The 26,131-nt window shown below is 46.2% G+C and overlaps 1 protein-coding gene and 1 long non-coding RNA gene across 5 annotated transcripts; one reads left to right on the top strand and one right to left on the bottom strand.

Moving 5' to 3' along the window:
- Window positions 1-526: 526 nt before the first annotated feature.
- Window positions 527-3,898, top strand: LOC309353457. Its single transcript, XR_014161871.1, has 2 exons — window positions 527-1,184; window positions 3,632-3,898. It is a non-coding gene; the product is annotated as an uncharacterized lncRNA (long non-coding RNA).
- Window positions 3,899-12,508: 8,610 nt separating this feature from the next.
- Window positions 12,509-24,452, bottom strand: LOC309353310 (GTPase IMAP family member 9-like). 4 transcript variants are annotated; one of them, XM_081882708.1, is made up of 2 exons: window positions 23,935-24,452; window positions 12,509-13,704 (listed from the first exon to the last, which is right to left on the bottom strand). In XM_081882708.1, the coding sequence occupies exons 1-2, from the start codon at window positions 24,089-24,091 to the stop codon at window positions 13,043-13,045; spliced, it is 819 nt and encodes a 272-aa protein (XP_081738834.1). In that variant the 5' UTR covers window positions 24,092-24,452; the 3' UTR covers window positions 12,509-13,042. The 4 variants fall into 4 exon arrangements, 1 of the variants encoding a protein (XP_081738834.1); XR_014161742.1 differs by lacking the exon at window positions 12,509-13,704 and adding an exon at window positions 21,233-21,298 and having other exon boundaries at window positions 23,935-24,025; XR_014161741.1 differs by lacking the exon at window positions 12,509-13,704 and adding an exon at window positions 21,700-22,087 and having other exon boundaries at window positions 23,935-24,067.
- Between the last annotated feature and the right edge of the window lie 1,679 nt (window positions 24,453-26,131).

Genomic DNA, 26,131 nt, shown 5'->3' with positions numbered 1-26,131 from the left:
CAATCCTAGGAGGGTCTACTCCACAGGATCCCATAGCATATGGATGTGAGTTAACTTGTTATTCCTTTTTCCACAGTTTTAGCGTGTGTGTGCAGATAGGTTGGCTGGTTCTGTCGCTACCCCCCCCCCCATGTTCTAATTGCAAAAAAACAACAACCCAACATTGTAGAAAAATAGCCAATATAGTAGTAGTAGTAGGAGTTGTTTTTTATTCGTTTAGTCGTGTCCGACTCTTCGTGACGCCCTGGACCAGAGCACATCAGGCACTCCTGTCTTCCGCTGCCTCCCGCAGTTTGGTCAGACTCATGTTTGTAGCTTCCAGAACACTGTCCAACCATCTCGTCCTCTGGCGTCCCCTTCTCCTTGTGCCCTCCATCTTTCCCAACATCAGGGTCTTTTCCAGGGAGTCTTCTCTTCTCAAAGTCTTGGAGCCTCAGCTTCACAGTAGTAGTAGTAGTAGTAGTAGCAGCAGCAGCAGTAGAATAATAATAATAATAATAATAATAATAATAATAATAATAATAATACGACCTGCCCATCTCGCCCAGGTCTTTAGCAGGTGCTAGTAGTGGTGTGCTCGCCTCAAGATGCATCATGTCTCTAGAAATGGCTGCAGAACAAAGGGAAGGCTCCCCCTCTCACACTCATGAAGCCATAGTGGAGGGCACCCCTAAAGCCGCTGTGAAGGGCACCCCGAGCAATGCTGTAAAAGCAGCCAATAGGATTTTTAAAGGGCCTTTTCTTCCGGCAGGAAGGTCCCGCCAATGAGGCTTGTAATAACTAGAAAAAAGGTGAGGGGTGATCATATTGACGGCCCCTCCACCTCTGATGCCAGGCCCTACAGGGCCCACCCTAAAAAGAAAAAGTGTGTATTCCCAGAGGAGCTCATGGCTGAGAGTGACACTTCTCTGTCCTGTGGGAATGATGTGCCAGAATTAATGTGCCAGAACCGCAGCCTGCAGCGTCGCCTGGCCCAGCCTGTGGAGCATTTAGATAAGTCTAAGTCCCCTCGTCGACGCTCTCGCAAGGGTAGGCATAGGCGTAGGTCACCCGTTCGAGTTCACCAGACAGCTCCTCCAGCCCCAATTCGTGCAGAACACGACGCAGGAAGAAGAGGTCTTGCAGATCAAGGAAGCATGGGCGTAAGTGCAAGAGGGACTCTTCAGATTCTTCAGATCTCTCAGGTACATGTGATTCCTCCTGTGGCAAGTTGGAAGAACGCTGTAAGGGGTACTGGGTTACTACCCACAAGGCCCCTGGCCTTCCTGGTTGGATTTGGGAACGTCACACCCGGCGCCATCGCCACGCTTTTGGGGCCAGGGAGCCACGCGGGGAAGATGGGCTGGACGCAAAAGGGAGGGTGCGGGCGTCAAGCTTCAAGCGGATGGATCAGCCACCTGGCATCCGGCTAAAAAAGAATCTTCACAACCGCATCCTAAATGGGGAATCTGTAGATATCTTTACTCTGCTGTCCCCGGCTTCTTCTTGTAGTTCCAAGTTTAAGCCAGAATCGCGTCGTAAAAAGGATAAGGCAGTGGATGTTGATAGAACATTCGATAATTGGTTAATCGCTTACACATCCTACATGGGGTTGGTGGCCGCCGCTTACCCCAACAAGGCATGGCACCTAGCCAACTATCAAGGCATTATTTTAAAAGCCGGGAAAATGGCTGGGAACTCGGTGGCTTTAGCGTATGATGAGGATTCCATGAGAGGGCTGCTGAAGACCCCAAGGCGTGGTGGGACATTAAGGACAGTGATATTTGGTTCGAAGTAGTGGCACCACACTTTCAAAAAAGGGCTTTTGGGGGGAAATCTGGCAAACCCTCCTCCAAAGTACAGAGGGTGGCTACGTCAGCATGCTGGGAGTTTAATAATGGGCTGTGTAGCAGAGACAGATGCCATTTTGACCATGTGTGCGAGCGCTGCGGTGGTCCTCACCCACGGACTAAGTGTTTTCAGGCTAAGCCTCCTTTTCGTGGTTTTCGAAAGACAAGATCGGGGAGTGGATCCAGGGACGCAAGACTCAGGAGCTTCTACCTCTGGAACCCAACAGGCCAAGGCTGCCTCTAGAAAATGAGGTTTTTTCAGCCCTAACCCCAATCCCTGTCTGCCTCTCAGCGATCTTACCTTTGTTACAAGCTTATCCCTACAGGACTGCAGCCAACTACTTGGAGGCAGTGTTCCGCTACAGCTTCCACATCCCCGTCTCCAGCTCACCAGTATCCAGAACCCCTCCCAATCAAAAGTTGGTAAGGGAAATGCCCCTTGATGCATTTAACAAAATCGAAAAAGAGCAGCGTTTAGGTGTTTAGTAGCCAGCACTTTCCCTGCCCCCCTTTTCAAAAAAAATATAGTTTCCCTGCTTGGCATAGTGCCCAAAAAACTTCCCGGTGAGTTCCATATGATACACAATCTGTCATATCCTAGGGGTGGGTCTGTGAATGATGCCATACCACGTGAGCATTGTTCTGTAAAATATGTGTCCTTGGACGTGGCCATCAGAACGACTAGGGATTTAGGCCCAGGGGCCTTTTTGGCAAAATGTGACATCAAGTCAGCCTTTCAACTGCTCCCAGTTCATCCTGAGGACTTTTGACTCTTAAACTCAGGGACAGTTGGTATTTTGATAAGGCTATGCCTATGGGTTGCTCTGTGGCCTGCGCGGCCTTCGAAACCTTTAGCATATTTATTGAGTGGGCCATCAAAAAGACATCTGGTTCCCCTTACATGACCCATTATTTAGATGACTTTTTGATCATGGGGGCCTGGGATTCCCCCTCCTGCGCCCTATCCTTAGCTACTTTCATGTGTCTTGCGGCGGACTTTGGCATACCTTTGGCTGCCGACAAGACCGAGGGCCCTTCGACGGTCCTTTCCTACTTGGGTATTGAACTGGACACACATCAGCAATCATCACACCTCCCGCAGTCCAAACTCGAATCCTTAAAAGCCTTGCTGGAAACAATGCTGGGGGTTAAAAAGACCACCCTTCGTCAGGTTCAGTCCCTAATGGGCCATCTCAATTTTGCATGTAGGGTAGTTGTGCCGGGTCATGCTTTCTGTGCCCCCACCATAGCATCGGGGTGACAAAGCAGATAAAGGATGATTTGAAGACTTGGCTTGCTTTCTCTTTCTTTTTTTCTCTTCTCTTCTCTTCTCTTTTCTTCTCTCTTTCTCTCTCGCTCTTTGGCTTGCATTCTTGCTGGATTATAACGGGGTCTCATTTTGGCAGAGAAACCTCAATCCTGGGGTGGAGTTCCAGGTCCATTCTGATGCTTCTGGCTGCTATGCTTTTGGCATGTTCTTCAAGGGCCATTGGTGTGCCCAACCGTGGCCATCCTCTTGGCACGTAGCAGGCATCACTTGTGATTTACCTTTCCTTGGGTTTTTCCCTATTCTAGTTGCCATTCGCATCTGGGAAGCCCTCTTCTCGGATTCCAGGGTCTGTTTCTGGTCTGACAACCAAGCGGTGGTAAGAGTTATATCCAGGCAGTCGGCAAAGTCCGATAGGGTGCTAAGGGTGCTGCGCCTGTTGGTGCTGGAGTGCCTGCGGCACAATATTTCCTTCACAGCCCATTTCATACCTGGTCTTAACAAAAACATTGCTGATGCATTATCTCATTTCCAGGTGGAGCGTTTCCGCGAGCTGGCACCAGAGGCAGCCCAGACCCCAGATCCCTTCCCAGACGATCTGTGGGAGATTGGAAGTGAGAAGTAAACCAGGGAGTATTGTCAGCATTAGCACCCTCCACTAGACGTTCTTATTCCAGGGCCTGGAACACCTTTGGGCATTTTCGTGGCTCCATAACACGGCGCGCTTCCGAGGAGGGGGTGCTTCAATTCCTGGTTCTCCTATAAAGCGCAAGGGCCTTGCCATTAAAACTTTAATGCTTTACAGGGCAGCTATCTCATTCTTTTGTAAATTCCTTCGTTGGCTGGACCCCTGTGACAGCTTCCACGTCAAGAAGCTGCTGGCTGGGTGGTGTCGCATCATTCCCCCACGTCAGGATGGCAGGAAGCCCATCACTATCAACACACTCAAACTAATTTGGGGGGAAATTACCAGAGATCTGCTGGTCAAATTTTGAAACACATCTCTTCCGAGCAGCAGTCTCCCTAGCCTTCTTTGGTGCCATGCGCGTTGGGGAGTGTTTGGCGGCCAGGGCCCCTCAATCAGGGTTGGCGGCTACGGACATTAAGTTATCAGGGGATACTGTGAACGTCAGAATTCGGTCATCAAAAATGGATCAATTGAGAAAAGGAGTCACATTGGCGCCTCCTCCGATGGAACAGGAGGGGTCCTGCCCATATTGGGACACACGCTGCTTCTTCAGGGTCTGGCCTAAGTAGATAGATAGATAGATAGATTCTTTATTGTCATTACACAAGTGCAACATTGCACAAGTGCAACGAAATTGGATGCCATCCCTTAAAAACAACAAAAGCAAAACAACAACAACAACCAAACAAACCACATTCCAGCCACACCCACACCCACACCCATCAAACTCCCAGGTCCCACTATCGAGTTACAGCATTCAAAAAGGCCACAGCTCTTGGATAGAAACTATTTTTCAGTCTATTTGTCCTTGACTTGATGTTTCTATATCTCCTGCCAGAAGGCAGTAGTGCAAACAGACTGTATCCCGGGTGAGATGAATCCTGCAGGATGTTGTTTGCTTTCCTAAGACAACGGGAACCGTACAGTTCTTCCAAAGATGGGAGAGGATGACCAATAATCCTTTGGGCTGTGGTTATGACCTTCTGGAGCACCTTCCTCTCCCTAGCTGTACAACTGGAGAACCAAGCACAAATACAGTATGTGAGAATGCTCTCTATGGAGCCTCGGTAGAAGGACACCAGCAGTCTCTCACTCAGATTGTTCTTCTTTAAAAGTCTGAGGAAATAAATTCTCTGCTGGGCCTTCTTCACCAGAGCAGTGGTATTTGCGCTCCAAGTCATGCCCTGATCGATAGTCACTCCCAAAAACCTGAATTCCGCCACCCTCTCCACCCGTTCCCCGTTGATATACAAGGGCTGAATGTCCGCCTTTTTTTTCCTGTAATCCAGGGCAAGGGCCCTTTCTTCATACACGCAAACATGCGCCCTTTTGTCATAGCGGCCTGTGGAGCTGACCCCCAAGTATATTCTGGGCACTACTTCCATATCGGGGTTGCCACTTCAGTGGCAGTCCAGGGTTGGGACTCAGCCTGCATCAATACACTGGGGCGCTGGCGCTTGGCAGCATATAAAAGCTACATTCATCCCGGCTCCTCCTCCTCAACACTTGCAATTTAACTTTCTTACAGGTTTACCCACCACGAAGATCTGGGTTGTGGGGCACAGCATTGTCCATTGGGCGGCGGAGCATGCCTGGTCGTAACCTTAACATTCACCCCAAGGTACGCATTTATTGGATGGGCCACTGGGGCATGCGTTAGTCGGGCTTGATGCCCATATTTAGTAAGGCCGCAGTGGCTCATGGCCCCTCAAGAGTCTTGATTTTACACCTGGGGGAGAATGATCTAGTAGAACAAAAAGGCATTGCCCTGACCCTTGCTGCAAGGGCATATATAGAAAGCTTGCATGCCTTGTACCCAACAATGGCCATAGGCTGGTCCAATCTCCTCCCCCGTCTCCGCTGGGGGGGGGCTTCCAATCCCTCGCACATTAATTATGAGGTGGAAAAAAATCAACAGGGCCATGCCCAATACCATGTGGCTAATTGGTGGATTCTCTATCCCATACCCCACTATCAGGGCAGAGATGGCCGGCTTATTCAGGGCGGACGGGGTGCATCTGACACATTTGGGAATGATCTCTGGCTTCACGACTTGCAACAAGTCCTCAGGGACTGGGTAGACAGCAAGGTTTGAAGGCAGAGTATGGGTGATGGTTCCTCGGTTGTGGGACTCTTGGTGGTGAGGCCCTTAGGGGGCCTAAGGTGGCAGTTTTAGGCCTTGGCAAAGTATCCTTTAGTCTATCACCAATTTGTGGGGGATGCATTCATGCTCCCTCACCATGCGGCGGCGCTTGCAGGGCCCGTTAAAGGGCAAAACTGGGAGTCCCTGGCCCTAGAGCGGCGGCATGTAGGTCAAACTCCCGGGACGAGGTCAGTGGAAGGGCTGGCTGTGTAAGTTTGCGCTTTGCAGTCCCCTCTCAGTGGACCTCATCTGCCTGCATATCCTCAGCCAGGCGGGTTGAGAAGGTTACCTGCCCAGGCCTGTGCCAAGTTTCCCACTTCTGAGGCTCAATAATGTTGTGGCCAATTTGAACCCCATACTCTTATTTCTTGTCTCATCATTTGGGGTAAAGGGGTGGGCACCACAGACAGGGTTTAGCACATGTGCCCACAATAGAACTTCCCTTGCATATCTAGATCCTGGGGCAAGTGGGTGATGGGATTTAGCTTTCCTTGGCCAACAATAAGCTCAGCAATTGTCACCTCTGGGCATTTCCTGGGAAGGGAGGAGTGTATGTGTCTGAGGGATTATGGTGGGAGGTGGGAGGGAAAAGAGTCCATTGGAATGGAGGGAATTGGCAAAGGGGTTGATATTATATGATTTATAAAGCTAGGTATATTCCCTGAGCTGTCAAGTCGAAAGGATACGTTCAGGCATAATATTTGTAACATTTAATAACTTTAAAGATGTGCCCCCCCCCCGTAATTTCAGTAACAACATAAATTCCTGTAACACACTCCAGATATATGCATGTGAAATAAGGTTTGCGTGCAGCATAAACAAAACATACCATGTGGGATGAAACTGCAAGATCTCTGCTGCGCTGTTGTGCAAAGAGGAGAGAAACTGCTATCTTGTTTTGCATTTAAGGTGGAGCAGGAAACAGAAACCACTGACATGAAAAACAGAATGCTCTTCCTGCCTATCGGGATTTCCCACACTAGGCAGGGTGTTATTTCTAATGGTGCAAATTCTCAGAAATTGTCCACAGCACATAGATTTCGCTTTCGCTTTTGCTGTTTACTCCCATAGTTTCCCTGCAGTTCTCTGCCTTCCTTGGCCTCCTGAGCAGGGAGAGCCTTCTGAAATCTCAATCAGACCACGAGGTGGGAGAATGCATGTTCTGAAAGAGCCCCTGTTTTCCAGGGACAGACCAGGAATTGCATAAGCCATCCCAGTTTCTGATTTGATCCTGGAATGCCCCGGTTTTCCCTTTTCCTCCCCTCGAAGTATCGGAGAACAATTAAAAGTGGTGTGTGTAGGTGCAAAAATGGACTCCTGTTTACCCTGAAAATAAAATTCCTGCACCAAATGGAGGAAATGGTGATGGCAGCGCACAAAGCCCCTCCTATAATTTTGAAGGAAAAGGTCACCAATCCCCTTTCCATTCTGTAATTGCAATGCTTCAGCTGCCAGCCATTTCTCAGGAAACACTGGAAGTGTTTATTCCTTAATTGTAAATGGAGCCTTGCTCTGTCTGTTGTTGTTTAGTCATTTAGTTGTGTCCGCCTCTTCGTGACCCCCTGGACCAGAGCACACCAGGCCCTCCTGTCTTCCACTGCCTCCTGCTGTTTCGTCAAACTCATACTGGTAGCTTCAAGAACACTGTCCCACCATCTTGTCCTCCTTCATCCCCTTCTCCTTGTGCCCTCCATCTTTCCCAACATCAGGGTCTTTTCCAGGGAGTCTTCTCTTCTCATGAGGTGGCCAAAGTCTTGGAGCCTCAGCTTCAGGATCTGTCCTTCCAGTGAGCACTCAGGGCTGATTGCCTTCCCATGGGGCTGCCCCTACAAATACCAGACAGATGGGCGATGAAAGGGTCTGAGGAACAAAGAAGTGGAATGAGGGATGCAGGACAAATTTGATCCAGCTTCCATTGAAAAGTGAAAAGTATTTGGTACAAAGTTGTAAGTGGAACAGGGGGAGGGGGTTAAATATGCTTTCTGTTCCTGTTTTTGAATATGCAAATAAAAAAAGAGTTGTTTTCTGGAGATGGGTGTTAAATCAGGGGTCAGCAAACTTACTGCGCCTTGGGCCAGTGTCTCCAGCACTGATTGCATGGCGGGCCGGAGGACTGGGGAGTGCGTGCCCATATGCGTGCACACATGGAAATAGTTTGTGTGCATGTACACAGGGCTCCTCCGACCCGGATGTGCACCGGAAATAACACTTGCGCATGCGCAGAAGCTATTTCCGGTGCTCCTCTGACTCGGAAGTGGGCAGCCGTGCAGCACAGTGCCAGTAAGAGCAGGCGGCAGCAGTGGGGGTTGCTGCGGGCCTGATAAACGAGTCCCTCTGGCCTTATCAGGCCCGCGGGTCTTAGTTTGGGGACCCCGGTGTTAAATAATTCCCTTCCCAAATGGTAAAATTTCAGAACTTTGGGAAGAGGTTCAAGCATGTCTCTCGCTGTGCAGCACCTGATGTCCAGGCACTCATTAGGAATTCAATGCACATTTAATTGGCTGTAGGGCAGTAAATGTGTCTGGCTTAGAAACAGGCCTCTTTTGGTTTCCTGGGGCTTATTCCCAGGAAGTGGGCGCGGGATGGCAGTCTAGGCTTTGGTTTAGGATCAGTGTTTGGGGAAACGGGGTTATTAAGCCTTTGAAAGCTGTCTGTCCACAGTCAGGTGGGGGTTGGGGAGGGAGAGAGACTGAAGCAGCAATGACTAGACACTGCTCTCTAACTTTGTGTTATGACATGCCCTCCTCATGGCATGGGATGTGGGTGGCGCTGTGGTCTACATCACTGAGCCTCTTGGGCTTGCCGATCGGAAGGTCGGTGGTTCAAATCCCCGCGATGGGGTGAGCTCCCATTGCTCTGTCCCAGCTCCCGCCAACCTAGCAGTTTGAAAGCACACCAGTGCAAGTAGATAAATAGGTACCACTGCTGCGGGAAGGTAAACAGCATTTCCGTGCACTCTGGTTTCTGTCATGGTGTCCCGTTGAGCCAGAAGTGGTTCAGTCCTGCTGGCCACATGTTCAGGAAAAGCTGTCTGTGGACAAACGCTGGCTCCCTTGGCCTGAAAGTCAGATGAGCGCCGCAACCCCATAGTCGCCTTTGGACTTAACTGTCCAGGGGTCCTTACACTTTACCTCCCCATGGCAGCCACATTGTGCTCTGCCACACACTCCTGCCAGCAATTTTATGACTACTGCCTCCCACCACACTCTCTCCAAATTCAAAATGTACCCCTGATCCAGAAAGGTTGGTGGCCGTTTGATCCAGCTTCCATTGAAAGGTGGAAATAATAAATTTCCACTTTCCAAAGCAAAATGAAACACAGCCAGTCTGAGGTCAATAGGCTTTGGTCAAGTCAAGCTGAGACAGACCCAGATTGCTAAAGGTTTGGGTGAGGGTACCAGAGCAAGCAAGGACTGTCGTCGTCATCAACATCATCATCATCATTTATTTATATCCTGCCCATATGGCTGGCTTTCCCCAGCCACTCTGGGCGACTTCCAACAAAAGATTAAAAATACATTAAAACATCAAATATTAAAACTTCCCTAAACAGGGCTGCCTTCAGATGTCTTCTAAAAGTCAGATAGTTTTTATTTCCTTGACATCTGATGGGAGGGCGTTCCACAGGGCGGGGGCCACCACCGAGAAGGCCCTCTGCCTGGTCCCCTGTAACCTCACTTCTCGCAGTGAGGGAACCGCCAGAAGGCCCTCGGAGCTGGACCTCAGTGTCCAGGCTGAACGATGGGCATGGAGACGCTCCTTCAGGTCTACTAGGCTGAGACATTATATTAAAAGACAGCACTAATACTTTGTATTTTGCTGGGACTCATTTGCCAACTTCTACTTTTAACTATGGATTGCTATGACTCTACCCATGAAAAAGAGGACATGTCCTGGAAAAGGAGGACATATGGCAACCCTATAATGCTTATCTCATTCTATATTCGGGGGAACGGTGGGGGTGGAGACGCTCCTTCAGGTCTACTGGACCAAGGCCGTTTAGGGCTTTCAAGGTCAGCACCAACACTTTGAATTGTGCTCGGAAACGTACTGTCAGGAAGATAGAAGCAGGTCTATTGCAGTGGTTCTGAAACTGTTTACTCTGGGCTAGACTTTCAGAAGAAAAATTTGTTCACATTGTTGCAGGCAAACAGCCTGTAGTTCCTGAGTCTTGCCAATAAAACTCAGGAGCCAGGAGGAGATCAGAGTCCAACGATTTTATTACTTTCCAAGCAGTAGGTTCAGTGGGATCACTTTCACAAAGACTGAACCCCACCCCCCAAACACCGGGCGGGGGGGGGTAGGGTGGTTACCTATAGGTTTCTTACACAAAGCATTAAAATTTCCTGCAATCATATGCATAGAAAGATTTCTCATTACCTCATTCAAGGAAGCAAACTAGCTGTTATTAACCAAAACTCATTTAGATACATTTCACTTTAGCATGCCTACGATTCAAGCATAAGCATTCACTGACATAGCTTTAATTTACCGTGCCTGCGTGGCCTTCACAGAGGAAGAAGAAGAAGAAGAAGAAGAAGAAGAAGAAGAAGAAGAAGAAGAAGAAGAAGAAGAAGAAGAAGAAGAAGAAGAAGAAGAAGAAGAAGAAGAAGAAGAAGAAGAAGAAGAAGAAATTATTTATACAACGCCCACCTGGCTGGCTTCCAACTGAATATTAAAAACAATACAGCATCAGACATTAAAAACGTCCCCAAACACTTATCTTTTAAAAGTATTGTCTGAAAAGCGCAGTATAAATGAGTAACACTTTTTTGTTGCAACAGCTATTGTGCTTTGTATTGCATGTGCTGTGAACCTGCGTGTATAGCGACTTGTGTTCTTGCGCTAAGAGTAAAGGCTTTCTCAGCAGTTTCATAAAGCGATAGAGCTGTCTTTTGAGGCCCTTGGGGTCATCAGAAAAGAAATACTTGAAAAAGGAAAAGGGGCAACGACTAGCTGTGCTTGATTTGTAATATGATCATGCAGCTACACAAGAATATGAATTATTCCCAAAATATAATTACAGACAACAAGCCTCTTACATATGTATCTTAAGGATACCCTCCAACACTTCAAAGCCAAAATCTGGGACGCCATCTTCCTGTTTTTTTATCGAGAGAGCATGTTGGCTATTTTGGTCACTGTGATCTCGCGTGATTTCACACTGTGCCCCCCATTAAAGCACTTTTGGGGGCATGGCACCCCAAAATGTGCATTTTAAGGCAAGATCACAGCCCTGAAAAAGCACTTTGTTGGGGGAGGGGAATTGTGCTGTGAAATTGTGTGAGATCACAACAACCAAAAAGGCCGCTGTTCCCTCACCAGAGAAAAACAGGGTGTACCAGTTTTCCCAGGACACTTGTGGAGTATGCCTTAAGTATGTATACAAACTCAAAGAAAGGTGTGAGCTTTTGTGGCACAATGAAGTATGACAAATCACACTTGTGGGGGGAGGGGCTAACAAAATAAAATTGGCAGAAGGTTTGAAGCATAAAGACTCTTTTGCAACCGATCTGTACAACTTTATTATGTGCACAGCTAAAAATGAAAGCAAGACTTCCTTCACTTTAAAAAAAACAGCCAGAAACCAGAGGCCTTCCTTCTGGGTATTGTCGGCCAGAAGGTGTTAAAGAAGGACCGAACTTTTTTTATGTATGCAACAACGGCAGCAAGGATACTCATAGCCAAGAACTGGAAAACTCAAGATCTACCCACACTGGAAGAGTGGCAGATGCAGCTGATGGACTATATGCAATTGGCCGAGATGACTGGCAGAATCCGAGACCTGGGAGAAGAGAGGGTCGAAGAAGATTGGAAGAAATTTAAGATTTATTTACAAAAACATTGTAATTTGGTTGAATATTAAGAAGGATGCTAGACTACAAATAATTGCCTACCATTAAATTAGACCTGAATTTGACGATAAGTGAGATTAAAGGAAATATAAATTTTTTGAAGAATTGCTAGATTCTAGATAAATGAGCGGTTATAAAAGTGAAAATAAGATGATAATTTGTTTGGAAATATTTAACAATGAAGTAAGTGGGAGCGGGGGATGTGAGGGAGTCCAAAGAAGTGATGAAACTAAGTTATGGAATAAGCAATGTTATTTATTTATGCATTTGTATTTTAAAAACTTTAATAAATATTTATTAAAAAAAAAAAAACAGCCAGGGTTAGCATAAATTGTGTCTTGCCTTCTGTGCAAACAATTGTCTGTGGTAGGAACTCAGCTGTGTTATTTGGGAGTTGTTTTTTATGCATTTCCTAAACTCTGCCTTCTGGGCTAGAGTGGGATGTTTGACTCAATGTTTACATGATATTGTATTATGTTGTAAGAATTTTTAAAAAGAAATAAGATTAATATCATTTCTTTAAATTGAATAATCTATTAAGCCCAAGAACCATAAGTAAAGTGGCTGGGTTGGTATTTATAATGTCATTTTTATTTGAATATTTCCACAATTTGTTTTTACTTTTGCTTCAGTGTATCAATACTGAAAAGCCTAATGAAGATTAAAGGGAAAATTAAACGGAACAGGAGAAATGAAACATTTGCACTCCAAATAAATGCGCAATGGTGAAAACAGGTCATTTATTGGGACAGAGTGATTTTTCAGCTGTTGTTAAAAGTTGCAAAACAATGAAGCACGGGTGGAGCGATGGAGAAATTTCAGAAACAACAATCTGATATGATGGATAACAGCAACAACCGGGGAAAGAAAGACATAACATCTTATGAGGACAGGAAGAAACACCAGGGACAGAATAATTGCCACACACAGCAAGAACAAGGATATAGTTTGAGTTCCTCACTTGTAGTTTTATAAATCATTTAATGTATCAACACAAACAGAAGTTAGTGTCATGGAATTCTACTCAGTATTGATCCACAGCAGAACTCCAGTGTATAGTTAGGAGAGTAAAAACTTAAACATGTTGCAGGATTCCCCCCCAAACAGACCAGAGACAATGAATATTTCATCCACCAGAGCTTTAGTGCTGCTGAAGGCAAATGAGCATCATGGTCACAGATCCAATACATTCAGGATTGGCCCTGTCCTTCAGAAATCCAGTTGCAGCAGACTTAACTTAAACTTACAATAACTTAAGCCTTATCTCCAGCAAGACGTAAGCCAACTCCACCAAGACATGTCCTTATTGAATTGTTCTTCGGTGTACAGTGGTGTTCTGCCATTGAGTACCACCAAGCCATCAATCATCTCAATGAGCTTCTTCACCTGAGTCTGCTTTTCTTCTTCATCAGCCACATTGTTAAAAGCAATCATTCGTCTTTCGGACATCTCAATCAGATTCTTCAGGTGCCCCTCAGCACCTTTTAAGAACTTCTGTAGAGTTGAACCATTCCTATCTAACTCATCTTTATAGGTGAATAAAAGAATCAGATACTTCTTTCCTTCATCTTTGAAGAGCTTTTTCACGAGCTGAAATGTTTCCTGCTCCTCCTTTGTGATCTTTCCTGCTTTTATCACGACAAGGATGGCGTGAGCTCCAGGAGAGACCATATCAATGCACTCCTTAAGCTCATTTTGCGTGAAGCGTTTCTTAATTTTTGTATCAAAGAACCCAGGTGTGTCAACAACAACAATTGTCCTGCCATCTACAGGGGCTTCTCCTCGTTCGCAGGCCTTGGTTGTTGAATCAAGACTGGATGTGCTTTTAAATTCCTCAGCCCCCAGGATGGTGTTTCCTGTTGCGCTCTTCCCAGATCCGGTTTTGCCAATGAGCAGAATTCTCAATTCTTCGTCTGCTCTGGCTAAATAAGAGATAAAAAAATACCATGTCAGCAAAGTTCCTGAGACTAGCAAAAAAGAAAAAAGAAAAAATGGGCTTACAAATGTTTCATGGGCATGCTACTTATTAGCTACCTAATTTTTTCTACAAGAAAGGAGATTCTGACAAAACGTCAAGAAGAACGTTCTGATGCCAAGAGCTGCTCCACAGTGATATGGACGCCCTTGGAATGTTAAGTCCTGGGCCATCAAAAGTCAAGAGGTTGCCAAGTTCCAAATCTAACATGCCAAACTCTTTCTGCAGGTAAATATCAGAGCACTCCCACTACTCTCTTAAGTAGTTACCCCCCCCAAAGGGATTTAAAAGAATTTTATACCAGGTTTTGTTTTGTGTGTATATGCCTATGCATTTAGGAACAGCATTTCGTGACAGAGTTTCACATGGGGGGGGGGGGAAATTGCCCTTTCAACAGGATATGTGAACCTCTAAGAAGACTCAGAGCGCCTCGTTAGCGCAGTAGGCAGCGCGTCAGTCTCATAATCTGAAGGTCGTGAGTTCGAGCCTCACACGGGGCAAAGGCGGCACTTTTTGAGGACGCAGGTGGCGCTGTGGGTTAAAGCCTCAGCGCCTAGGACTTGCCGATCGAAAGGTCGGCGGTTCGAATCCCTGCGGCGGGGTGCGCTCCCGCTGCTCGGTCCCAGCGCCTGCCAACCTAGCAGTTCGAAAGCACCTCCGGGTGCAAGTAGATAAATAGGGACCGCTTACCAGCGGGAAGGTAAACGGCGTTTCCGTGTGTGGCTCTGGCTCGCCAGAGCAGCGATGTCACGCTGGCCACGTGACCCGGAAGTGTCTCCGGACAGCGCTGGCCCCTGGCCTCTTAAGTGAGATGGGCGCACAACCCCAGAGTCTGGCAAGACTGGCCCATACGGGCAGGGGTACCTTTACCTTTACCTAAGAAGACTCAACCCCATTAACAAAGTGTTTGTCCCTTCTTTTCTCCCACAGCACAAATAATAATAATAATAATAATAATAATAATAATAATAATAATAATAATTTTTATTTATACCCCACCCTCCCCAGTCAAGGCTGGGCTCAGAGCGGCTTACAAGCAATAATAAAAACAAGTTGAATGATTACAACTTAAAAACAAAATTAAAATACAACATTAAAATATTGAAACATTAAAATATTAAAATGCAGCCTCATCGCAGGAGAAGGAAAAGAAAAAAGAAAGAGGAGGGAATCAAATTGGCTCCAAGCCAAAGGCCAGGTGGAACAACTCTGTCTTACAGGCCCTGCGGAAAGAAATCAGATCCTGCAGGGCCCTGGTCTCATGAGGCAAAACTTTCCACCAGGCCGGAGCCAGTGCTGAAAAGGCCCTGGCTCTGGTTGAGAGCCAGTGTGGTGTAGTGGTTAAGAGCGGTGGACTTGTAATCTGGTGAACTGGGTTCGCTTCCCCGCTCCTCCACATGCAGCTGCTGGGTGACCTTGGGCCAGTCACACTTCTCTGAAGTCTCTCAGCCCCACTCACCTCACAGAGTGTTTGTTGTGGGGGAGGAAGGGAAACGAGATTGTGAGCCGCTTTGAGACTCCTTAAAGGGAGTGAAAGGCGGGATATCAAATCCAAACTCTTCTTCTTCTTCTTCTAATCTGACTTCCTTAGGGCCTGGGACCACTAGGGTGTTGCTATTTATGGACCTTGAGGCTCTCCGTGGGGCATACCAGGAGAGGCGGTCCCATAGGTACGAGGGTCCTAGGCTGTGAAGGGCTTTAAAGGTCAAAAGCAGCACCTTAAATCTGACCCTGTACTCCACCGGGATCCAGTGCAGCTTGAAAAGCACTGGGTGAATATGCTCCCATGGCAGAGACCCCGTGAGGAGCCTCGCTGCAGCATTCTGTACCCGCAGGAGTTTCTGGGACAGCTTCAAGGGCAGCCCCGCGTAGAGCGAATTACAGTAGTCAAGCCTGGAGGTGACCATCGCATGGATCACTGTGGCCAGGTCGGGGCGGGAAAGGTAAGGGACCAACTGCTTGATGTGGCGAAGGTGGGAAAATGTCGCCTTGGCTGTTGCTATAACCTGCGCCTCCATGGAAAGGAAGGCGTCAAGGATTACACCCAAACGCTTAACGGAAGGCAATGGCACTAATTGGGCCCCCGCAAGAGAAGGGAGTTGGTCCCTCATCCCCATGCCATCCCTATCTCTGTCTTCGAAGGATTTAGTTTCAATCGGCTCCCACGAAACCATCCAGCCACAGCTTCCAAGCATCTGGTCAGTGTGTTCGGGGCCGAGTCGGTGTGGCCATCCATCAGCAGATAGAGCTGAGTGTCATCAGCATATTGGTGACAGCCCAGCCCAAAGCTCCGGATAATCTGGGCAAGGGGGCACATAAAGATGTTAAAAAGCATCGGGGAGAGAATTGCGCCCTGCGGCACTCCACACACCAAGGAGTGGCGCGACGACATTTCCCTCCCTAGTGCCACCCTCTGTCCCCGACCAGAGATAAAAGAGCACAACCAGTTACAGGCTATGCCCTGTATCCCCACGTCTGCAAGGCGGTGGTCCAGAAGATCATGATCGACCATGTCAAATGCAGCTGACAAATCTAAAAGGATCACCAGTCCTGACCCGCCTCGATCCAGCTGTCTACGGAGATCATCTGTTAGGGCAACCAGAGCCGTCTCGGTCCCAAAACCAGGATGGAAACCGGACTGAAATGGATCTAAAGCCAGTGTTTCCTCCAGAAACCTACCAAGCTGTTCAGCAATCGCTCTCTCAATTACCTTGAGATATGGAAGATTTGAAACTGGGCGGTAATTGGATAGGTCTAAGGGATCTAATGAAGTTTTCTTTAAGAGTGGACACACCACTGCTTCCTTCAGTTCCCTTGGGAATGTCCCCGTGTTAAGGGACAAAGACGCAATATGTGGACACTCCCTAATCAGCCAAGACGGGCACGGATCAAGGAGGCAGGTGGTGGGCCTACCAACTTGGAGGAATCTATCCACATCAGTAGGGAGTATCCGATCGAAATGGTCCAACACTGGACCTGAAGTCAGTCGAGGGGCCTCCAGTTCATTCACTGTATCTAAATTGGCAGGGAGGTCACGGCAGAGCAACAGGACTTTCTCCGCAAAAAAGCTCGTGAATGCCTCACAGCTGTGGGTCGAATTTGTGCTTAAATTTGGCTGTCTTCCTACGGACGTTATTGACCTAATTATTCTAAAAAGTTGTGCCAGGCGAGAGCTAGCGGATGCAATGGAAGCTGCAAAGTAAGATTTCTTAGCAGCTTTCATAGCCATCTCATAGGCTTTCATAAGCGTCCTATAAGATGTTCTTGAGGCTCCGTCACGAGTCTGTCGCTATACTCGTTCTAGCTGTCTGAGATCCCGCTTCATTTTCCGGAGCTCCTCAGTAAACCAAGGGGCCCGGTTTTGAGGGGGTCGCAGAGGGCGCTTAGGCACGATCTCATCAATGGCTGCCAAGAGCCGGTTATTCCATGTTGGGATATGACTACTACGCAGATGCGAACAAGCAGTTCGATGTTTACATTACATGATGGCCCTGACCGTGGGACAGGATGTTCCAGGGATTTCTCAGATATTTGTTCTCAGTGTAATATGAGACCTTCCTGTTGCTTGTGTGAAGGAAGTTTGATGCAGTTGCTCGGAGGAGACTGAGCGAGCAGACATGTTTTATGTACAGTTGTACAGTCAGAAATAAACTAGAGATGAAATAGACTTTCTGGCTATCTTCTTTCTCCTGCTGCTATGCAAGAGGGAAGGGGGTGTGCACCTTTCATCAGGGAGGTGTCGCCTATCAAGATCTCCCTGGACTGCCGGGATGCCAGCCAGGGAAGATCACCAGCAAACAGGCCCCTGGAGCCTGGGAGAGGGGCCAGCCTCTCCCGAGGGGGCTAGTTTTCCAACATTCCAGTCCTCAACAAGGTCATCTAATGAGTCGCCAGGAGGAGCAGGGCCCCGCAAGGCTAGTCGGAATCTATCAGGATCCATCAGTTTTCGCGGACGAGCCCAAATAGGTTCGCCACCTGTGCCGGGGAGGAGCGGGAAGTCATTCTTGGCTTTCAGAGTGTAGTGATAAGACCATGGCACTTCCACAGGGGAGAGCATGATCACATCTATGCCAGCCCCAAAGATCAGATCAAGCGTGTGGCTTGCTTGATGAGTGGGGCACAAAACAAACTGGGAGAGCCCTAGTGTTGCCATGGAAGTCACTAGGTCCAGAGCCTGTGAGGAGGGAGCGGCATCGGCATGGACGTTGAAGTCTCCCAACGGTTTGGGAACTCCAAGGCCCAGCCCGCCACCACCTCCAACAGGTCTGACAGGGTGGCTGCAGGTGTGCTGAGTGGTCTGTACACCAGCCAGACAGCCAAGCTCTCCTTGGTGCCCCACACGAGACCTACACATTCAATGCCAGAGATCGCCGGTGATGGCAAAGCTCTGAAAGAGCAATCCTCCCCGATTAACAACGCTACTCCTCCCCCCCGACCCATAGTCCACGATTGATGGAGGACAGAGAAACCTGGGGGTGTTATCTCATGTAGGGAGACTACTTCGCCTTCCCGTACCCAGGTCTCTGTCACGCAAGCCAGGTCAATCCCCTGCGAGACAAAAAAGTCACGTATGGTGGCGGTTTTGTTGCCTATGGACCTGGCATTGCACAGCACCAATGATGGAGGTGTGTAATCCTTGCTCTCCCTACCCTCATCCCTTCAGATGGGGCGTAGATTGGAAGGAGTTCGAGGATCACTGCATCTCAAAACCCTTCGCCGATAGAGATATCTAGCCCCACCGCCATTCCTCCCTAGCCCTTCAATAATGGAAATCCCAGACCCCATACTAGCCTCCTCAATAGAGGGGTAACATCCCCTCACTAACAAGTCATCCTTGGGCCAGGACTCCTGGGTCAAAATGGTATGGGGAAGAGGTGGAGGTTTGATAGGGTAAGTATCCCTAGAAGATAAAACCCAACCAACCGCACCCCAAGCAGGGAGGACAGTCCCGTGGTGTTTCATTAACGGTCAATTCCTCTCTCCCTCCTGGGTTGATTGGGGGATTGTTGGTTCTATCTGTGGCTGTGGGAGTATTAATGAGGTATGTGCTATAAAATGTGGATCACTGGCCAACAAAGAGCCAGCTTCGAATTCGGAAGATCTGTCCATCCTGTCATCATCATCAACATCATCATCAACATCAACATCATCATAATGGGATACAAACAGTAATTTAAATATTCTATATCTGAGGTTCTCAGAAAAGTAATTGCATTTATATTTGTGGCTTTAACACTTTTTAAGTTACAAATAATCTGTTTTCATTTATTAAATCAGTTCTTCCATTATGTCTATGAAATTAATCTAAGCACAACCAAGTATTGTTTTGGAACTGTATTTTGTCAGGTAGTTTTAAGCAAACCCATTCCCTTTTACCCTGTTTGCCTGAGTATTTCTTATTAGTTCTGTCATTATGGCTAGTTCGAGGTACTAGCACAACTTTAAATTGCCACTCATCTTTTGTTGGTATTAACTCATTTTCCAGTATTTTGCTATTAACATTCTAGCTGATGTTGTCACATCAAGAAACACTCTTTTATTTTCATTTGGGATGCTCATTGTTAGAATGCCAAAATAGATAAACGTAGGATTTCTTTTAAAATTGTGTGTTTTGTTGTTGTTTAGTCGTTTAGTCGTGTCCGACTCTTCGTGACCCCCTGGACCAGAGCACGCCAGGCACTCCTGTCTTCCACTGCCTCCCACAGTTTGGTCAAACTCATGTTAGTCGCTTCGAGAACACTGTCCAACCATCTCGTCCTCTGTGTGTTTTAGCATTTATTTATTTTGGGTTCCTCATAGGTCATGTCCTTTTTTATTATTATTACTTTGGGGACATGGCCATCACATGTGGAATAAGGTTCCTTCATTTTGTTGCAAGTCCAAAACCTATTGCTGATATTTATTTATTCTGACTGATTTGGATGGGATCAGGTACCATATGTAAGTTATTTTCATGAAGTTCTCATTTATCAGATAGCACATGGTGAATTTTAAGCCTTTTCCCATTGTTTTCCCATTTTTCAGTCCAGGAGTAATCTGTGTAGTTTTGATAATATCTTTGTATTATTTAATAATAATTCTTTTTCTAAATCTGATGTCTTTATGTCAAGTCCGTTTTCATCTGGAAAAAATTGTTTAACTGGTAATCTATTTTTTTTAAAAAAAATTGTTTTCTTTTTATATTTTCACCTTTCTTGTATTTCTACCCTTTTCTTCTTGTATATGTGGAGTAACCAAGTGAAGGAAAGCAAACAAACTTAGCAGATAACAATAATTATATGGAAATGTGATAATAATATTGAAATGAATCAAATGCTTAACACACTAAGGTTTTATTATTTGCAGCTTCCCAAGATAACTCAAGGAGGTGATTTTTATTTTATTTTTTATTTTTTTGCTTTTGCCCCTTCCTTTTCTAACTGTTTCTTTAAGTCCCTAAAAAACCCTGCCCCCTTACAGGATATCACTTTTACAGATGTTAATGCAGACCCAATGATGGAAAACCCTCAGCCCAACTCCTCCTGACTACAAGGCTATTTATTACCTGCAGCAACGACAACAAAAGACACCAGCGTGGCCACAGCTATGTCTTTCAAAGGATATAGACTGACGGGGAAGTGGGGCTGACAAAGGGGAGAAAGTTGAATTGCAAGGACATTCTCACTTTTTAACCTCAAGACTCTGTGCTCCAGGATTGAAAAGATATGTAAAAGACCATGATTGCCTCAAGATATTTAATTAGTTTGTTGTGTATTATGTGTTATTATGTAGGAATGTTGAAATGTGTTTGACAGAGTGTTATTTCCACAAAGGGTTGGGGCAATTTTTGTGTGTCATTGTTTTATGTTTAATGTATACTGTCTTATTTTTTACACCCCAATGAATTATTCTCATGCATTTTATGCTTTCTAATAGATCAGGCTATTGCATAGTCCAATGTTTAGATTAGATCAATTTTTGGCCACATTTCCTTGTCCCACCTGGCACTCTACCAACCTTCCCTACTCATTTTAAAACGTGTTTTAACTCGTTTACCAAGGAGAAGCTTCAGGATCCATGAAAACACCAGATACATGAAGGTATATATGCTTTGATTTAGCAGGACTGATCCCTTATAGAGTTAAATTGACTAATTTGGACAAGTGCCCCTTTTAAGAATGGTTTTGTTTTAGCATTGGTTTAGAATGCGTTAACCATGGGGCTAAATAGATTCTAATTGGGCTCAGTTCTAACTGGGCATGTATCCCAGGTGCACTGAACTTTCTCTGATCCCCTTAGAACAACTGAGCAACTTTCCTAGAATGGAAGACCAACACTAATAATAATAATAATAATAATAATAATAATAATAATAATAATAATAATGCAATCCCATAGAAAGGCAAAGGCAAAGGCAAAGACATCTCTCTCATGAAATGTCCAAACCTATGCCAGGGACAAGGCGACATGGTCAAGATGAAAGCCCTAAGACTTACCTTTGGCCATGCTGCCTGTTGCAGAAAGACAAGTCGCCACTCAGGGTTCACGGCAGTCCAGAAATCCTGCATTAAAAACACCAAAAATCATTTGCAGAACTCCTGGGGGACTCTCAGTGTTGGAAACTTAGTTTCTCTCCAGGGACTTTCCTGCTACTGGAGTCCTTAGCCAAAAACAAAGTTTGGGGAATATGTAAATCGGTCCTCTCTGATACCTAAGACTGGTAGCTAAGGAAGCAAAATTCAATGAGATAAAGGTTGCTGGCCCTCTACCTTGGCTCCAGTGAAAAAACATTGAACTCCCTGTGAGGGGTCTAAGTCCAAAAGGGAATCATAGAAACTGGAAGAACCAAAACTTAGAGGTCCTTCCATTGCTACTTGTTGTACAAGGCAAGAACGTTTGCAGTGTAGTAAAAAAATTCAAGGTTATATATATATATATATATATGTTTCTCTGCAAGGAGGGAGGGGGTGAGGGAACCTTCCTGTTGTCTCAGGAATTAAGTGATTACCATCTCAAAGGAATGGCCAGACTACCAGAAAAGGCAATCAGATAAGGCATTATCAGATAACCTGGCAAACAGGAAAAACAACAACATTCAAATTTCTCTTGTAGACCGCCTTTTCTGTGATGTAGGTATGATGTTTGTGGGGGGCGGTCTTAAGTAACAGGGCAGGGAATTTAAAATGTCTATATAAGGGCAGGCACAACTTGGTTCTGGATCCTCCTGTGTGTGAGGGGAGCACCCTGTTGCAACAGTTCAATAAAGATCAGGCTTACGAGCTGCTTTGCTTCTCAATGTTCTCTGGTTGGCCACTGTTATTTTCTCCGACCGATGGAGAACCTACAAAGGACTCTATAAGGGAATAAAGGCAGATAAGCTCAGTTCTGGGTAAACAGGGTTACATATCAAACTCTAAACCGAATGATTTCACCTGAGAACACCCCTTCTACATTCTAGTCAGTTCACAAGAAGATCAAATCAGTCAACCTAATCTAGTCACTTTTACTGTGGGGTCAGTAAACGTGGCAGGCTGATTTTCAGCATTTCTTAATTGTGCTATTTTACAACAACAAAACAATATACAGAGGAGGAGAATGAAGAGCCCACAAATCAGAGCCAGAGGACTTACAACCTCACAGGTTTGCAGCCTGAACCCCCAAACCTGTACATTAATGTCACACCGGAGAGGGAGCAAGCTTGTTTTCTGTTGCTCCAGAGGGCAGGACCCAAACCGGTGGATTTGATTTACAAAAAAGGAGATTCTGACTAAGCCTTAGGAGGAACTTTCTGAAGGCAAGAACTGTTTGATGGTGGAACAGACTCCCTCAGAAGGTGGTGCAATCTCCTTCCTTGTAGGTTTTTTTAATGGTCTGGGAATCGGGGGGGGGGCAGCATTGCATCTCGCAGGAAGAAGGAGAAAGGACTTAACCGGTGGCTGTGCCTTTTTGGAGGTAGGGCGTTTGTGGAAACTTCTACCACCTGACCTCTCCTTCACACGCCTCCAAAAAGGGGTGAATGCTTTTTGTACATCCTGGACTCAGAAAGTCATGACAAAATTTGGCTGGCATGCATGAATTTAGTAAAGAAGGTGAAAATTTATAAAAGTTTTATGGACCATATCCTTAGGAAGAATCTGTATAGAGTTTGGGAGAAATATAAAAATATGCTGGAAAGGAAAACACCTTTATGGCTATATCCTGTTGAGGCTATTACAATTAAGAGAGTTAATATGGATAGACAGTGGGTGACTTAAGGGGAATTGCTGTATTTTACAGGGGCAGAACCTAAACTTAAATCAATGGAAAGTGTAAGGAGCCATGTTATGGATTGGTTACAATACCATCTGTCACATGAAATGTTTAAGTAGATAGGAAGAATGGTTTTTTGGACCAAAGCTCACAATTCAAAAAAGAACTTCTACAAAACAAAGAGAAACTTTTGTTTAAAATGTATAATCTGTTATTAGACTGGGAAACAAAGGACGAGTCCTTTCTGTTGGGGATAATTCAGACTGAAATTCCCAGGTGTCAGAAAAGGTTATTTCTGTGTGCCACTACTGCGGCCCGTGTTTTGTTAGCCCCAAAATGGAAAACGAGCGAGATCCCAGCCAAAGGAGAATGGCAACTCATGTTGACAGAATATGCACAACTTGCAGACTTAACATATAGAATAAGAGAACAAGAAGAAAATGTGTTTAGAGAAGATATGAAAATGTTTATTGAATATATGGGAAATAATTATGTACAGCTGAAAATGCTGGCGGCATAAAGATAAATTCAGCAGTGTAAATAAGTCTTGATGGATGCAATAATGGAATCCCGAATGGTTTAGTTTTTGTAAAATATGCAGGGATTTATGATATGTAAAATGAACCATGGAAAGAGAAGAAGGGAAGTCATTGATATTTTAAGGATGTAAAATGAGTATTTTAAATTGTAACACAGAAAATTTAATAGAAATTATATAAAAAGAGAAAGGGGTGAATCCTTGGCATGTACTGTGCCCCCCCTTTCCCCTTCCTTTGAGGGCATCACCCAGGAGGGCAGACTTTGACTCCAACCACCAACCGCCCCTACAAAACCAGGTGTGGAAGGAGCATTGTGGCATTTGCAAAATATTTTCCCACCCCACCCTCCATTTCCTCCTGCAGGAGGGATCCCCACCTTTGCTTAATTCCACCAGAATAGTTTTCACTACCTTGACTTCTGCTGGGCAGTTTTCTCAGCCTGGAGGTGTTGCTGGTCTGGCTGTTTCTCTCTGCAGCTTCTGGCAGCCCCTGACTCTCCCCATCCCTCTCAGAGCTCTGAATCTGTCGCAGGTTTTGAGTGCACAGCAATAGCCAAATGTTGGACATATGGAAAGTGAAAGTGTTTTCTTCTCAGTTGATTCATCCAACTGCACATCCATAAAAGGAAAACACAATAGCATCAAAAGAGTCCGGCTGAGGGGTCAGGCAAAAGGGGTCTATCATAGTCCAGCAGCCTGATGGCTCTGCAAACCAGATGCCATGACAGGAAACTCACAAGCAAGACGTCAGCTCAATGGCTTTCCCCACACTTGGTGTATTCAGAGGCATAGGAGGCAGCCTTATACAGAGTCAGACCATGTGCCATAGACTCATTACTGCCCTTGATCGGGACACTAGACCAGTGGAGGCAGCCTGGAATAGCATTAGCCTTTTTTGCTGCTGCATCACACTGTGGGCTCATGTGAAGCTTGCGGTCTGCCAAGGAAGGAACTGATTGACCATCTTCTTACAACAGAAGAAAGCCGGTTGCAACCAGAATGCTGTTCCTTTCCAGGTGCCAGAGCACAGCTGGAATACTGAGTCCAGTCCTGGGCGCCACAGTTTAAGAAGGATGTTGGCAAGCTGGAAGGTGGGCAGAGGAGGGCGACCAAGGGGATCAAGAGTCTGGAGACCAAGCCTTGGGAGGAACAGTTGATGAGGTTGGGGATGTTTAGCCTGGAAAAGAGGAGGCTGAGAGGAGATAGGAGAGCCATCTTCACATATCTCAATAGCTGTCCGATGGAAGATGCACCAAGCTTATATTCTTCTTCTCCAGAAGGTATACTGGGCTGAGGCCATTTAGGGCTTTAAAGGTCAACACCAACACTTTGAATTGTGCTTGGAAACATACTGTGCAACAGAACTGATTCCCAGGCTGCAGATCCCAAAGAGCAAGCTATCTGCACTCTGGGAACATGGGCTGGTTGCTCCATGAGAAGAACTGGACAAAAATCTCCAGAAGGGCTCATCCACCCTTCCACTGCTTGTGGGGACACCCATGCTGTTTGTAAAGAAAACAAACACAGAGGAGTCTTGCACTGACTTGAAAAACCTCAATCGAGTCCTGCTACCCAACTGCTACCTGCTGTCAGTAAACTGGAGAAGCTTCTCCCCCACCTCTTTCTGGGTGTTTGTGCTGGTTGTGCAGACTCAAATTCGCCACTGAATGTGTCCTGGAAAAGGATCTGTGGTCAACCCCACCTGCACGCCAGATAGCCTTCTTCATGTGCCTCCTCCACAAGAGGGTGGCAACATGAGGACAGGGCCTATTCTGCAGTGGCTCCCCATTTGGGGAATGCTCTCCCCAAGGAGGCTCGTCTGGCACCTTCATTATGCATCTTTAGGTGCCAGGCGAAAATGTTCCTCTCCAACAAGGCCTTTGGCAGATTGACATCCAAAGCTCTTTTATATGTGTTGTGCCAGGGGGATTATTGGTTTTTGTTCCTATATTTATTACGTATTTCATCATCATCATCAATGCCACCCTGATGAATATACCTGTATGCCAGATACATTTACAAATACACACTTGTTGCCTTCACAGCGCATATGTTTCACTCTAGTTCTATGCATGTGAAATAATGTTTGTGCACAGCTGGAATTAGCCACAGCTGGAGGCAGTGATGCTTCTGAATTGCAGCTGCTGGAAACCACAGAAGGGGTGAGTTGTTCTTGAGCTCAGCTCCTGCTCACAGGCTTCCCTTGGGGGCATCTGGCTGGTCACTGTGAGAACAGGAGGCTGGACTGGAGAGCTCTGTCGGTTAGAGCATGGTGCTGATAAGGCCAAGGTTGCAGGTTCAATCCCCGTGTGGGACAGCTGCATTGCAGGGGGTTGGACTAGATGATCCTTGGGGTCCCTTCCAACTCTTCAGTTCTGTGAGTCTGTAACTTGACAGGCCCCTGGCCTGATCCCAGAGGGCTCTTCATACGTTCATATGCAGCATAAATGAAACATAAAACATGGAAATCTTTGCTGAGCTGTTTTGCTAAGAGCAGAGATCCTGTTAGCATCCTGTTTTTTCTCAAACGAAAGAAGGAAATGGCCAGCAAGAAAAACAACACACCTTCCCTATCTATTGGCTTCTGGACCTAGGCAGGGTGTTCTTT

This window comes from Podarcis melisellensis, assembly GCF_964234715.1.
Source record: "Podarcis melisellensis genome assembly, chromosome: 12".
Taxonomy (NCBI): Eukaryota; Metazoa; Chordata; class Lepidosauria; order Squamata; family Lacertidae; genus Podarcis; species Podarcis melisellensis.
Note: the sequence above shows the minus strand (reverse complement) of the source record. Positions and strands in the feature narration are given on the sequence as shown.